Source organism: Bufo bufo, chromosome 4, assembly GCF_905171765.1.
Source record: "Bufo bufo chromosome 4, aBufBuf1.1, whole genome shotgun sequence".
NCBI classification, from domain to species: Eukaryota; Metazoa; Chordata; class Amphibia; order Anura; family Bufonidae; genus Bufo; species Bufo bufo.
The window spans coordinates 338343034-338358688 of NC_053392.1; the positions used below are offsets into that span (position 1 = coordinate 338343034).

Sequence of the window (15655 nt, forward strand, 5' to 3'; positions counted from 1 at the left end):
CCGGACGCGGACAATGACAGAGTTGACCAGGAAGGACAGTGCTCGCCCGAACATGGAGCCCGGGACCGTGGCAGTGCCGTTACACCAAGTAGGTATATGTGGCATTTATCTAGGAGCTTGGAACCTGGAAAATGTGCACTGCAGATATGTTCCCCGAAACAGATCAAAAAACATACCTTTTCTCCATCCATGGTAGATATTGTGAAGCTTGGCATTTTAATGTTGTAAAAGCCTGGCCAAATGTGTGAGATGGAAATTTTGCCATCTCTGCTTCTTCCATCATGCGAAAGCGTAGGACAATTTGCCACCAAAATGGGTGAGTTTCTTTAGGAGGTGACTTGAAAATCTGCCATCTAATAATGATAAAAGAATATTTTCAACCATGAACCATGTGAAATAACACACAAAGATTCACAACAGTAGTCAAGCAGACATCACATAGTATAGCCCATCCCATTATATCAAGGCACTATATAAGTTAACAGAATTTAGGATGAAACTATGGAATTTGCATAGACAGCACATATTTCTATACTGTAAGCTTCTAAAATTCATGTAATAAGCTAAAATTGTACCCTAGCTGTGTATATTATAAGTACTGAAGTAGAGCATGTTTCCATCATCCAGAAGAGAAAAGTAAATGCACCATTAGTGTACATGTAGGCAACATTAAAGAGGTTTTCTAGGGCCAACATATTGATGACTTATCCATAGGATAGGTCATCAATATGATATTGTGGGCATCCAACACATAACACCTACACAATCATCTATTCGCTGCACTCTGGGAGTAAATAGTGTACGGAGCCAGAACACCATAACTTTGTACATTGTGTAGTGACCATTCTCAGGTTCAGCAGCTGATCCTCCTATTCAAGTGAAAGGACTGCAGTAACCGAGAACTACCGCTACACCGTGTACAATCAATATGTTAGTCCCAGAAATTCCTTTTAAAGAACATGTATCAATTATGTAAATTCTGTCAAAGAGACAGAAAGTACCAAAACACACTGTGGACCGGGTATACTATTAATACATAACTTTTACTATAATTGTTTAAATTGTAGACAACCAACAATTGCAGTGAGTGAACAAACAAACAAAATCACTATCTCCTGAGGCTGCAGTATTATAATAATAAAGGTTAGGTCTTACCACTTCCAGAAGTATTCAGGTCAATCTCAGTTGTGTGACGTAAATATCCTAATGTTCGGTGGCAATAGGACACAAGTGATCAGTGCTCATAATGTCGGTGGCAGTGAGCAGTCAATCTCCAAATTAGTCCTGAGTGTAAACCCTGCCTGCCAGAGGGTCAGGGAACTAATTATCACCTGCCTAACAGACACAGAGCACCCGCCCCGATAGGGGCGACCCCATATGGAGCCCTTCCCTGTTATGGGACCTAATCCCTACAAATACCCTCACAAGAATTCCCTACATGCCAGGTTTCGTTCCACCAACGGATTTCATCAGGGGACTTTAATAAAGTGAAGGGGAATACTGAAAAAACAAAAGGGAAACAGAAAACAAACACAAAAATGGTCACTCAAAAACCTCCACATAAATCTTCACATGAAAGACAAGGAGATAATGCATAATCCTCTACTTACTAGTTCGAAGTCAAGGACAATGTTCTTGTAGTGTGGAGGATATAGGCACTGCCAGTGATGGTCGTCCATACTTGGTGTGGGGAAGTGTCCCCTATCCACCTACGTCTCACCACAAGTTATGGTAAACTGGGAGAGCGCGACCTTACCCGCCATCTCCCTTTTAAAATCATCCGGCTATATCTGCCTTCCAGTGACCCTTCTCCCTTCAGCGTGTATTGACACGGAAGTGGAACGCACGCTGCTCATGCGTGCTCCACTGCCACCGGAAGTAGGTATCACATGATCTCCCAGGCTGCCGGAAACATAAGGAAGCGCTGCGCCGGTGTCCCTTGTCTCTAGGTTTTTTTAGACCTGAATTCATCATATCCCCTATGGAACCGCTCTCAACAACAGCCAATAACAACACAGGCCCAAAACAATCTATCTATCGTCCCATTCCCTCACTCATTCAGAGACAAAGATCTTGGAAAAAGGTCTCTTATTTGTCCCCACGCCTAAGTTCAATTTGCTTAAAACTGTAGTTGACATCAATTTATTTGTACGGAAACTTAGATGGTTTAAACATTTTCATAATATTGAGAAAAAACAGAGCCAGGAAATGGGGGTTCCTGTGGAGATGGTTGCAGACGTTAAATTATTACAAAGTCTAGCTGCCCCAAATGAGCCTGCATTAGGTAAGGGTCCCTTTACTTCACTAAAGAAAAAAAGTACAAAAACACCACCTGTAGGTGATAAAAATTGTATCGATGGGAATTGGAAACTACACATTTAGATTTCGCTACCCCAAATTGTACAAAGGAGGAACTACAGGCCCTAGAGGACTTGGCACACAATAAAAGCAAAACCAACAAGCCATCGGATAAAGGAGGTAACACGGTCGTTCTTGATACAACTAGATATAAATCTATGTGCGAGGCTCTACTAGCCCCACGAGAAAGTTATGAGATATTAGAGGAGGATCCCACTGTGAGTTATAAACAGGAACTGAAGACCCTCCTCGATTTAGCAAAAAATAATAAATTAATTAATCAAGATGAATATGACTTTCTCCTTCCACAGCACCCGCAAATAGCCACGTTTTATTGCCTTCCAAAAGTACACAAGGGGTTTGACACATTAAAAGGGGCGCCCGATCGTCTTGGGAGTAGATAGTTTAAGCCAGAATGTGGGCATTTATATCGATAAGATCCTGTCACCTTTTGTACTATTTCTCCCCTCACATGTAAGAGACACTGGGGACCTTATGAAACAACTCAAAAGCATCCAACTGGAAGAAGAGTGCATATTGGGCAGTATTGATGTTGAGGCCTCTTACTCCTCGATTTCACGTGAATGGAGCCTACGTGCAGTGGCACATTTTTTTGTCCACACGTGGACGACAGTTCACGGCACACAATAGGTTTGTCCTCCAATTGCTTGAGTTCTCTCTGAAAATAAATTATTTTCTTTTCAATGGCAGATTCTACCACCAGCTCAGGGGCACTGCGATGGGGAGCCCATGTGCCCCATCGTATGCTAATCTGTTTCTGGGCTGGTGGGAGAATACTGTGGTCCTTAAGGATGAAACCATGATGGAGCTTCAGAATGTCCAGATGTGGACACGTTATATCGATGACGTGTTTGTCATCTGGAAGGGTAGTCCAGAATCATTTTCCACATGGGCAAAAGCCTGAATACCAATGATATTGGCTTGCGGTTCACGTCTGAATGTAATCCGACACAATTGCCATTTTTGGATATTTGCATTATCAAAAATTGCAATGGTACACTTGACACCTTTATCTTTCATAAACCCACCTCTACCAATTCTCTTTTGAGGTGGGAGAGCAGCCATCCATTCTCCCTAAAAAAAAAAGGGATACCCGAGGCCAGTATTTGCGGCTAAGGAGGAACTGCTCTCAACATCCTGACCTCCTGAGGAAGGCAGCTAATCTGAAAACCAGATTCTCGGACCGTGGTTATCCCGTAGACACACTTAAATCAGCTTATCAGGCAGCCCTGTCATGCGACCGTACATCCCTCCTTACCCCTAAAAAAGCATACGGGAGATTCGCCTCATTAGCACTTATAATGAGGCGTCTACCAGCGTGAGGAAAATTATTTCTAATCACTGGCATGTACTTAGAATGGACCTTGATATTTTTAGAGTTATCAAAGAAGGTCCTAGCATTACATATAGGAGAGGGAGGAGTGTATGAGATTGAACGGTTCACAGTCATTTTTCACCAGCACCAGCAATGAAAACATGGTTGGATAAACATACCCATGGGAATTACAGATGTGGAGGCTGTGTAGCCTGTAAATATATGAAGTGCGGAAAAACTTTTAAGAGTAACAGCACTAATAGAACGTATAAAACCAGGGACCTGATAAACTGCAAATCTAAAGGGGTGGTTTACAAAATCACATGTTCCTGCGGAAAAGAGTATGTCGGTAAAACAACGAGAGAGCTGAGAAGGAGAATTGGGGAGCATATTGGCGACATCAATAATTCAAGGGACCCTTCTGTCTCACGCCACGTGAGAAAGGAACACGATGGTAAGACAGAGTGTCTTTCCTTTATGGGCATAGAGAGGATTAAACCAACAGGAAGACGAGGAGATTGGGATAGAAGAATTCTCTAATGTGAGGCAAGGTGGATCTTCTATCTAAAAACCATACACACTTTTGGTCTGAATGAGTAGCAGAACTTTAACTGCTTTATTTGAATCATATTACAGCACTATGGAATGAATAGCGCTTTAATAATAAATAATAATAATAATATTAATATAAGAAAACTCATAGGATCTATTCATTCCCCTTCTTTTCAGTGTTTTATTAGTTCCAATGTTAATATTCTTTCAATTTAGCCATGGTATGTGATCAACTTTCTTTGTGACTAATCCCTCCTAGTTATTGGTATTTTTTATCAATAACAAACTCTGTGGTACCTGTCTTTTTAAATCCATTATGGGGCGATTCAGCTCAGTTAAACAGCTGTCTGATATTATTGACAGCGAGTGAGCGCTGCGTCCGGACGTAACTCGGTTGCCTAGAGACGAGGGACGCTGGCGCAGCGCTTTACCATGTTTCCGGCAGCCTGGGAGATTATGTGATACCTACTTCCGGTGGCAGTGGAGCGCGCATGAGCAGCGTGTGTTCCACTTGCATGTCAACATACGCTAAAGGGAGGCGGGTCACTGGGAGGCAGATACAGCCGGATGATTTTAAAATCGAGATGGCGCATAAGGTCGCGCTCTCCCAGTTTACCATAACTTGCAGTGAGACGTAGGTGGATAGGGGACACTTCCCCACACCAGGTACGGACGACCATCACTGACTGTGCCTATATCCTCCACACTACAAGAACATTGTCCTTGACTTCGAACTAGTAAGTAAAGGATGGTGCATTATCTCCTTGTGTTTCATGTGGAGATTTATGTGGAGGTTTTTGAGTGACCATTTTTGTGTTTGTTTTCTGTTTCCCTTTTGTTTTTTCAGTATTCCCCTTCACTTTATTAAAGTCCCCTGATGAGTTCCGTTGGTGGAATAAAACGTGGCATGTAGGGAATTCTAGTGAGGGTATTTGTAGAGATTAGGCCCCATGACAGGGAAAGGTTCTGTATGGGGTCGCCCCTATCGGGGCGGGTGCTCTGTGTCTGTTAGGCAGGTGATAATTAGTTCCCTGACCCTCTGGCAGGCAGGGTTTACGCTCAGGGCTAATTAGGATATTGACTGCTCACTGCCACCGACATTATGAGCACTGATCACTTGTGTCCTATTGCCACCGAACATTAGGATATTTACGTCACACAACTGAGGTTGACCTGAATACTTCTGGAAGTGGTAAAACCTACCCTTTATTATTATAATACTGCAGCCTCAGGAGATAGTGATTTTGTTTGTTTGTTCACTTACTGCAATTGTTGGTTGTCTACAATTTTAAACAATTATAGTAAAAGTTATGTTTTAATAGTATACCCAGTCCACAGTGTGTTTTGATATATATTAGGGTGAGACAATATACCTCTACACGATTATACTTAGTGTATTGAGGTATTTTGTTTTTTTCAAAGAAACAGAAAGACCTATTCTTTCTTATGGAGTACAGCATACAACTCATTGGCAATTAAATGGTATAAGGGTAGAATTTCCTTGTCAACTTTTTTACTTACCCTGAAATGAAATGGATGCCAGCTTCACGAGCCTCTGAGGAATTAGCTATTTTAAACAAGTAGTCAAAAGTTTTTTTAAACCAGGCTTTCTGCTGATGAAGTGATGTATCTTACAAAATAGAGAGACAAATCGTGAATTTAAATTTGTTAACTTTTCATATTTCATATACATGTATGTAGTTCTCGAATACTAGCTGGTATCTCAATTATTACATGATTTTATTTTTCTTCACTATAACCATAGATTTGTCATTTTTGTTTAGTGAGAATACAATGAGGGGTATTTATTAATACACACACCATGTGAGTCGCATACTGTATCTCTCGCCCATGTAGTATATGCCAGATTTGCTCTTTCGATGAATATGGAGTGATGGACAAAGCATTCTTTTCCACCAAAGTATGTTGGAAGATTTTAATAAATGGAATTTTTTGGGCACAACTCTGAAGCCCTATCCAAATATTTAAAAATAAAAGTGGTGAAGAGGCTTCAGACATATGGCATTTGGTCCATTGATAAATCTGCCACACTGGATACAATATTAAACCTCACATGACATTCAGCACACAGTGTAGAAAAAAGTGACAACATTTCTTCAACTTGCTCATTGTGAACAAGACCTTGAATGGGTTGCCCCATGATTACATATTACATTGTTTTGTTAGATCAGACAAACATACATTTTCAAATATAATTTAAAAAGTTTTCTGTGTGTAGGTATTGCCATTATGTACTTGCTATGGCACCTCCAGCTGCTCTTCTCATTCCCTTCCAGAATGTCCACCTAATGTGTCCAGGGCTGGTGAGAAAAATGAGTTTCTTATTGGCTGACCTGCCCCAATACCAGGACAACCCCACCACCCCTGCACAAGAGGATCTGAACAGTAGGACTGAGCATGTGTGGCCAACAGCACTGAACACTTTGGATGGACATTGTTAGAGGCAATCAAAAGAGCATTGGGGGGCACAATAACAAGTATGTAACATTAATATCTAGACACTCAGCATTTTTTTTAAAGAAGCACAATTTATTTTTGCATAATATTCTAGCAATGTTCTTTATTTCATCCCAGCTCAGTTGAATCCATACGTTTTGAACCTTTTAATTAGGGGTACCTAGTCATGTGATCTCCATACTGATCTACTGTTTAGGACATGCTTTCCTGCATAGTCAGGAGATTCATCTCTTGTGTGGCTGATTTCCTGTGAACTACATAATTACATCCTCCCCTATCAAATGCATCCTGACTGTTATCAGACACCTCCCCTTTCCACCTTTTGTGTATGTTCCTGTACTGCTAAAAATATGATTTATGCCCTAAGAGACCAGAAGTGCAGTGATATAATAGATGAGTCCATATAGTGATTATATTAGCTGCCGTTAACCTCCCTTGACTCACACTGCTTATCTATACTGTGTGTTGTATGTGCACAGTCTCCAGTGTGTTGCTATGTGATGCAGCTTCACACTTCTCTTCCCTGCCTCCTGCTTGTAAGAGCTGACAGGAACAAACCTATCACCAGCAGAAGGTAAGGGAGACAGGCACCAAAGGGAGCTGGTTAGATTTTGAGGATATATCTAATACAGTAGCTCGACAATTGAATTCGTTATTTTCATGTAAAAACCCTTTTAAATGCTGCTGGGCATCATAGAGAAATCCAATGCGTCCTGTTTCCCCTTGTCCACACACAGTGATTGACAGCTTCCCCTGCCAGTTTTCTGATTTTGTATACAGGGAGAAAGCAGTATTTTAAATTGTTACTGTACTTTCAACATACTTTGCACAAATCAATAATACAGGTGAATATACTGTAAGAAAAGTTGTAATATATCTTATCAGAGTAAAATGTCTCTTTCTCTGCCCATCCCCTCCTAAACTAACATTCTCACCGAAATCCATCTTAAGAGACAAGACTGTCTGTCTGGAGAGGAGAGGAAGTGCAGGCGTCAATAGACGTCTATAGAGAGGGAAGAGGTGAGGAAGAGTGAGCTTCTAAATCTAGAGGGTAAAAGAGGCATTTCTCTGATAAGATATATTACAAGGTTTGTTATATTCACCTGTATTACAATGACTTTTTAAAGAGAACTTTTCAGGTGACAGGGAAGCATAATGTAGTGACAGACATGCTGATTTCAGAAGTCTGTCACTTAGGCGTTAATGTGAAGTTGTCTTTAACAGCTCACAACTTGAACTGCAGAGTGAGTGGCCAGTGAGGAGTTCGCTATGAAGGAAGGAGTCTGATGTATTCATGGCATGTGGCCTCCCCCCATCCTCCAGCCCCTGACTGACATGTTTTCCATATTACTGTGTCAATCAGTGGCTGAAAGACAGGGGAGCCTGCATGATATGCATATTAATTGGGTTTCTTGCTCCCAAGCAAATAAATTAAAAACAAGTTTCGGAGCTTAATTAATAATAGCAAACTGACAAGAATTCCTTTTCACACTGTTGGTGACATACAGGTAGTCTCTACAACAATGTCTTTCTTACCACAAATGAACAGCATTCCACTCTCTCTTATATTTCTCTGTAGTATACTGTTTTCTGTGCTTGGTCAGAGCTACCACTGTGTACCAAGCTATACTGCCCAGGTTCAACCAGTCACCAAAAACAGATTTCTTCTGTGCTGAAACTGTGGGACCTTAGCTTTTTTGCTTGTGTATATATAGCCTACAAGGATTCTGCCATTCCTTAAGGCCTCCTGCACGCGACCGTATGTATTTTGCAGTCCGCAAAAAATGTATCCGCAAAAACTATGGATGACATCCGTGTGCATTCCATATTTTGTGGAAAGGAACAGCTGGCCCCTAATAGAACAGTCCTATCCTTGTCCGTAATGCGGACAATAATAGGACATGTTCTATTTTTTTGCAGAATGGAAATACGGACATACAGAAATGGAATGCACACAGAGTACCTTCCGTTTTTTTTGTGGACCCATTTAAATGAATAGTTCCATATACGGTCCGCAAAAAAAACTGAACAGACACTGAATGAAAATACCTTTGTGTGCATGAGGCCTAAAAGCTGGTTAGAAGTCACTTTTTCCAAATAGTTTGAGATTGTCGGTTGCATGTTCCAGCTTTGGCCGCGTGCTGCACAGCTTAACTTGTGGGTTCTCAAAAACATCTTCCTAAGGGTGGGTTCACACTAGCGTTAGGGATTCCGTTATGGCTTTCCGTTATAACATGGTTATAACGGAAAATAACAGAATGCCCAGACAGAATGCAAAAACGGAAGCCTTTAAAAGTCATTCAGTTTGCTTTCCGACCTAATAGAAGTCTATGGGAAAGCATAACGGATCCGTTTGGGTCCCGTTATGCCAGATGGAAAACAAAGTCTCTTGCATACGACCATATGGCTTTTTCAGTATTTTGCGGTCCGCAATAAACGGATCCGCAAAAAATACGGATGACGTCCGTGTGCATTCCGTTTTTTGCGGAACGAAACAGCTGGCCCATGATAGAACAGTACTATCCTTGTCCGTTATGCAGACAATAATAGGACATGTCCTATCTTGGAACGGAACGGAAAAATGGAAATACGGAAACAGAAGGCATATGGAGTACCTTATTTTTTTGTGGATCTATTGAAATGAATGGTTCCGCATACAGTCCGTAAATGTAACGCAAAAAACGGAACGGAAACGGAAAAAAAAACGTTCGTGTGCAAGAGGCCTAAGGCTAGATCCTGTCTGACAGGAGACTGCTGCATATTACATAGTAAAATTCTTATTGACTCTAATGCTAATGGATTGAAGTCTATGAGAGAAGCAATCTGATTCCCTGTGGGAACTATAAAAAAAAGTGTAAAAAAATGTATTTACCCCTTAGGGACCGGGCTAATTTTTTGCAAATCTGACCAGTGTCACTTTATGTGTGATAACTTTAAAATGCTTTGACTTATCCAGGCCATTCTGAGATAGTTTTTGTGTCACATATTGTACTTCATGAAGGTAAAATGGAGTAAAAAAATTTCATTTTTATTTATAAAAAAATACCAAATTTACCAAAAATTTTGAAAAATTATCAAATTTTTAAGTTTCAATTTCTCTACTTCTATAATACATAGTAATACCTACAAAAATAGTTATTACTTTACATTCCCCATATGTCTACTGTTTGGATCATTTTGGGAATTACATTTTATTTTTTGGGGATGTTACAAGGCTTAGAAGTTTAGAAGCAAATCTTGAAATTTTTCGGAAATTTTCAAAAACCCACTTTTTAAGGACCAGTTCAGGTCTGAAGTCACTTTGTGAGGCTTACATAATAGAAACCACCCAAAAATGACCCCGTTTTAGAAATTACACCCCTCAAGGTATTCAAAACTGATTTTACTAACTTTGTTAACCCTTTAGGTGTTCCACAAGAATTAATGGAAAATAGAGATACAATTTCAAAATGTCACTTTTTTGGCAGATTTTCCATTTTAATAATTTTTTTCCAGTTACAAAGCAAGGGTTAACAGCCAAACAAAACTCAATATTTATGACCCTGATTCTGTAGTTTACAGAAACACCCCATATGTGGTCGTAAACTGCTGAACGGGCACACGGCAGGGCACAGAAGGAAAGGAATGCCATTCGGTTTTTGGAAGGCAGATTTTGCTGGACTGGTTTTTTGACACCATGTCCCATTTGAAGCCCCCCTGATGCACCCCTAAAGTAAAACCTCCAAAAAGGTGACCCCATTTTAGAAACTACAGGATAGGGTGGCAGTTTTTTTGGTACTAGTTTAGGGTACATATGATTTTTGGTTGCTCTATATTACACTTTTTGTGAGGCAAGGTAACAAGAAATAGCTGTATTTACAACATTCATCTGACAGGTTAGATCATGTGGTATTTTTATAGAACAGGTTGTCACGGACGTGGCGATACCTAATATGTATAGTATTTTTTCATTTATGTAAGTTTCACACAATGATTTTATTTTTTAAACAAAAAAATCATGTTTTAGTGTCTCCATGGTCTGAGAGCCATAGTTTTTTCAGTTTTTGGGCAATTATCTTGGGTATGGTATGATTTTTGCGGGATGAGATGACTGTTTGATTGGCACAATTTTGGGGTGCGTATGACTTTTTGATTGCTTGCTATTACACTTTTTATGATGTAAGGTGACAAAAAATAGCTTTTTTTGCACCGTTTTTTTTTTTTACGGTGTTCACCTGAGGGATTAGGTCATGTGATATTTTTATAGAGCAGGTTATTACGGATGCAGCGATACCTAATATGTATACTTTTTTAAATTTACTTAAGTTTAACACAATAACAGCTTTTCTAAAAAAAAAAAAAAAAGTTTTTAGTGTCTTCATATTCTGAGCCATAGTTTTTTTATTTTTTGGGCGATTGTCTTAGGTAGGGGCTTATTTCTTGCGGGATGAGGTGACGGTTAGATTAGTACTATTTTGGTGGGCATACGCCTTTTTGATCGCTTGCTGTTGTACTTTTTGTGATGTAAGGTGACAAAAAAATGGTTTATTTAGCACAGTTTTTATTTTTTATGGTGTTCATCTGAGGGGTTAGTTCATGTGATATGTTTATAGAGCCAGTCGATACGGGCGCGGCAATACCTAATATGTCTACTTTTTTTCCCCCCTATTTTTTACCAATTTTTTTTTTACTTTATTTGGGGAAAATTACGTTTTTTTTGTTTTTTTTACTTGAAACTTTTAATTTTTGGGGGGGGAAACGTTATTTTTTCAACTTTTTTTTCACTTTATTTTTTGTCCCACTTTGGGAATTCAACTTTTGGGGGTCTGATCCCCTTTACAATGCATTCCATAACGTCTGTATTGGAATCCATTGGCTGTATGAGTAATACAGTGTGTATTACTCATACAGCTTCCTGCCTGTGAGATCCAGGGGGCTGGATCTCACAGGCTCGTCACTGGAAGGCAGCGCCGATGCCTAAGGAAGGCATCGCGCTGCCTTCCATGCCATCGAGTCCCCCTTACAGCCGCACAGGGATCCGATTGCATCTCCAATCACCGCCGCAACCACCCGTAAAAGCCGCAAACCGCAGGTCTGAATACGGGGGGGGGGGGTCACGGGACCCCCACAGATTGTCCCAGGGTGCCTGCGGGCGGTGATCGGAACTACACATGACGTACCGGTACGTCATGTGTCCTTAAGTACCAGGACATCATGACATACCAGTAAGTCTTGTGTCCCCAAGAGGCTAAAAAATGACAAAAAAATAATAATATAATCACTCCCTTTCCCCAAAATATAAATAAAAATATGTAAACAATACCCATACTGTTAAAATATAAAAATATTTTTCCCGTATGGCAAATGGTGAAATGGAAAAAAAAAAGTCTAAATGGCCGATTTGCCGTTTTTTTGGTCGCTTCACCTACCTCAAAATTTTTTATAAAAAGTGATCAAAAAGTCATACACACCCCAAAATGGTATCATTCAAAAGTACAGATTGCCCTGCAAAAAGTGAGCCCTCATACAGCTCTGTGTACATAATTTCAGGTGAGAATATGGCTATAAAAAAAACTATAGTTATATGGCATCACCATATTCATACTGACTGTTATAGTGTAGTTCACTGTGTCACGGGTTGCCGTACGTACTCGCTTTAGTAGCTCTCTGGCATACTAGCCGCGGTGGATTCCCTGTAGGTTGGTTGTTATGACCTACATGTAGTTGTGGCAGCCTATGTGTGAACTGCTCCTTGCATGCTCCTTTCCTTGTTGTCTTTGTTCTGGTGGGGTTAATAGTCTGTTCTGGGTGTGTCTGCTAGGTGTCAGATGACCTTGTTATCCTGCTCTTTATATGCCTGTGAGCTGGGGGTTTGGGAGTGACTCTGTCTCCAGCTTTGCACCTGACCTGGGGATATTCAATCTGCCCAGTCTATGTGGTCACTTAGTGAGACATCAAGGACGCTTTGTCTGGTTCTGTGTCTTGTGGTGCAGCTGTAACGCCGCATGGGGAACAGGCATCTGCTAGTCCCTGTCTTTGCCTTTGGTGAGAGAGTTCCTGGGTTCTCCAAAGGGATGACATCTAGTCTATGTGTGCAGCTCTGCCTGTGACTGGCATGTATCGTTCCGCATGGGATCCAGGCATCTGCTTGTCTACCTGTCTGGGCAGCTCTGCCTGTGACCACCATGCATCCGTTCTGCATGGGGTCCAGGCAGCTGCTTGTGTGCATGTTTGGGCAGCTCTGCGTGTGACCGCCATGCATCCTTTCCGCATGGGGTCCAGGTATCTGCTTGTGTTCAGGTTCCAATTTGTCTTGTCTGAACTGTGTCCTGTGCAGTTGTTTGGGTTCCAGTTTGTGTGCCTGGGTTACATTCCTTGTGTTTGTGTGGACCAGCATGTACTTGCACTGTCAGTCTATGCAGGTAAGTGGCCTACTGCACTGAGACCATCCTGGAGGTGCGACAAGTGAGACCTCAGCTAAGTTCATCCCCACCATCAGGGGCTCTGTGAAGAACGGGGCTCACTGAGTCTCTGGGTTTGGCCCCAAGTCAAACCGGTGCACTTGGTCCAGTGGTATTACCTGCCACTGGTCCCTTACCTGCTGGTCAAATATCCTGCCATGTCTGAATCTTTGCGAAAAAGAATTTGTGTTGGTGCTTGCCTTGTGTTTGTTTGCCTGAGATATGTACTAGGAGTCGGTAGGACACTCGCTAGAACATGACACTGACCTGGAGAATAAAAGTAAAAGGCGTTACAGTGGAAAGAGTGCACAGAGCATTGCGACCCAAACCTGGATCCTCTGAAAATCCCAGGGACGTCATTTGTGGCATACTAAGCTACAGGGACACGGAGGAAGTTCTACAAAAAGCCAGGGAAAAAGGAGATGTGCACCTGCAGGGGAGAAGCATTCAAATTTATCAAGACCTAGCGGCTTCTACACTCCAAAAAAGAAGGATGCTTAAACCGCTAACAGACCTCTTACGCTCCTCAAAGATCCCAAACAGGTGGCTGTTCCCCTTCGGCATTCTGATCACAGCAGGGAACCGTCGGTTTACTGTCAGAACGCCTGCAGACTTAACACCAGTCTGGGAAATGTTAGATCTGACGCCTGTTGATGTCCCCTCCTGGCTCCCAGTCCCTTCTGAGGAGGAATTGCCACCATTACCACAAACTTCGCCTTGGTTGAAGCCGAAGCAGCCAAGAAACGGACGAAGCAGGAAAGCAGTAAGCAGAGAGTTGGACACCTGAGTCTATAACCGACATGCTGCTGATTACGGTTATGTATGCATAAGAGGTTGTTAATCCTCCGGGTAGAATTATTAATGAAGTTAACCCTTCCAGGCTTATTTTTAGCTCCTTGCTAATTCTACTGCCGAAATACCAATGTTAGCTTCACATTACAAGCGCTTTCTTCACTGTTTAAATAGGTTCTATGCTCAAGAATGGGTAGTTATTTGTCATGTGTTAGTTGCCCTAAGGGGCTGTTGTAAGAATCTAGGCCGATCAGGGAATATTGATGATAATTGATTCCCCCCCCAACCAAACAGAATTCCATCTGGGATTCGTGTGTTCCTCCATCTTTACACAGTTTGCACAAAGTTTACTGTTGTTCTTCTGATGCATTTAATGTTTTATGCTCCATCTTGTGGTCATTCTTATATTTGCAGGGTTGCTATTTCCTTTTATGGCACATGAATGGCACCTTTAGTACTTAATGTAGCTACCTACAACGTACATGGCTGTAAAGGCCCTGTCAAAAGGAGCCAAATTTTTCGGTCTATTAAAAAAGCGGCGATAGATATAATCATGCTGCAAGAAACACATTTTACACCTCACCATATACCCAATCTAGGTAACTCTGCTTATCATTATTGGTACCATTCGTGTTCCGATAAATCTGCATCTAAAGGAGTCAGTATTGGATTAAAAAAAAAATGTTCCGTTCACCTTACATTCTCAATTATCAGACCCGGAGGGCAGATACCTCCTGTTGAATTGCGAGATAGGTCACACAAAAATCACCTTATATAACCTATACGCTCCGAATGTAAAAACAGTCCACTGGTTATTAGAAACCCTGGACAGAATAGCTGCCTTCACCTTTGGCTGGATGATAATAGGAGGTGATTTTAATTTAACTCTGAATCCACTATTGGACTCTTCATCCAAGAGGTCAGCTATTTCGTTCAAGGCATTGAAGTCTCTGCAGACACGATTACGGGACATTCATGTTTTAGATGTATGGCGGTCAATACATGGGGATAGGAGGGACTATACTTTCTATTCCAACCCTCATAGGTCTTATCAGAGATTGGATTACCTTATGATTCCGGAGAATTGCCTGACTTTGGTTCAGTCAGCTACAATAGATTGCATAACGGTATCTGATCATGCTATGGTTTACTGTGCTATCCAGCTCCCTAGTTTGAGAGAGAAAGAGTGGTCGTGGAGGCTGAACCATACGTTATTAGATACTCCACCGCAGGTAGACGCGATCTCTCGGAAATTACAAGAATATTTTGATCTTAATGTGGGTACTGCAACGACACCTGCTATTACGTGGGAGGCACACAAGGCGGTTATACGTGGGGAATTTATTGCTTTAGGTTCACACATTAAGAGAGAACGAACAAGGCAACTGACAGAGTTACTGACCCGCATTTCCCAGTTAGAAAGTTCTCATAAAAAATCCTTAGCATTAAAAGACTGCGAGTCATTAGTGGTACTTAGGCAGGAACTTAAGTCATTACTTAACATTAAGGCTGCTAAAGCGTATTTGAGAGTGAAGCATAAGCACTACATCCATGGGAACAGAAGCAGCAGATTAGTCTTGTCTGCTATGATTAAAAAACGAGTAGAACAAACCTTTATTAAGCAAATGACAACTCAAGAGGGTACGATAACTACTGACGCCAATGAAATATCTAAGGTGTTCACTATGTACTACCATGA

At 41.3% G+C, this 15655-nt stretch overlaps 1 protein-coding gene across 2 annotated transcripts in view; it reads right to left on the bottom strand.

Annotated features, from left to right (window-relative positions):
* Window positions 1–15655, bottom strand: part of DDO (D-aspartate oxidase) — a 60657-nt gene that overhangs the window by 13065 nt on the left and 31937 nt on the right. For both annotated transcript variants that reach the window (XM_040428874.1, XM_040428876.1), the window contains 2 exons: window positions 5768–5876; window positions 177–353 (listed from right to left, as the gene is read on the bottom strand). In XM_040428874.1, the coding sequence (XP_040284808.1) occupies window positions 177–353; window positions 5768–5876 (286 nt within the window). The remainder of the gene's footprint in view (window positions 1–176; window positions 354–5767; window positions 5877–15655) is intronic.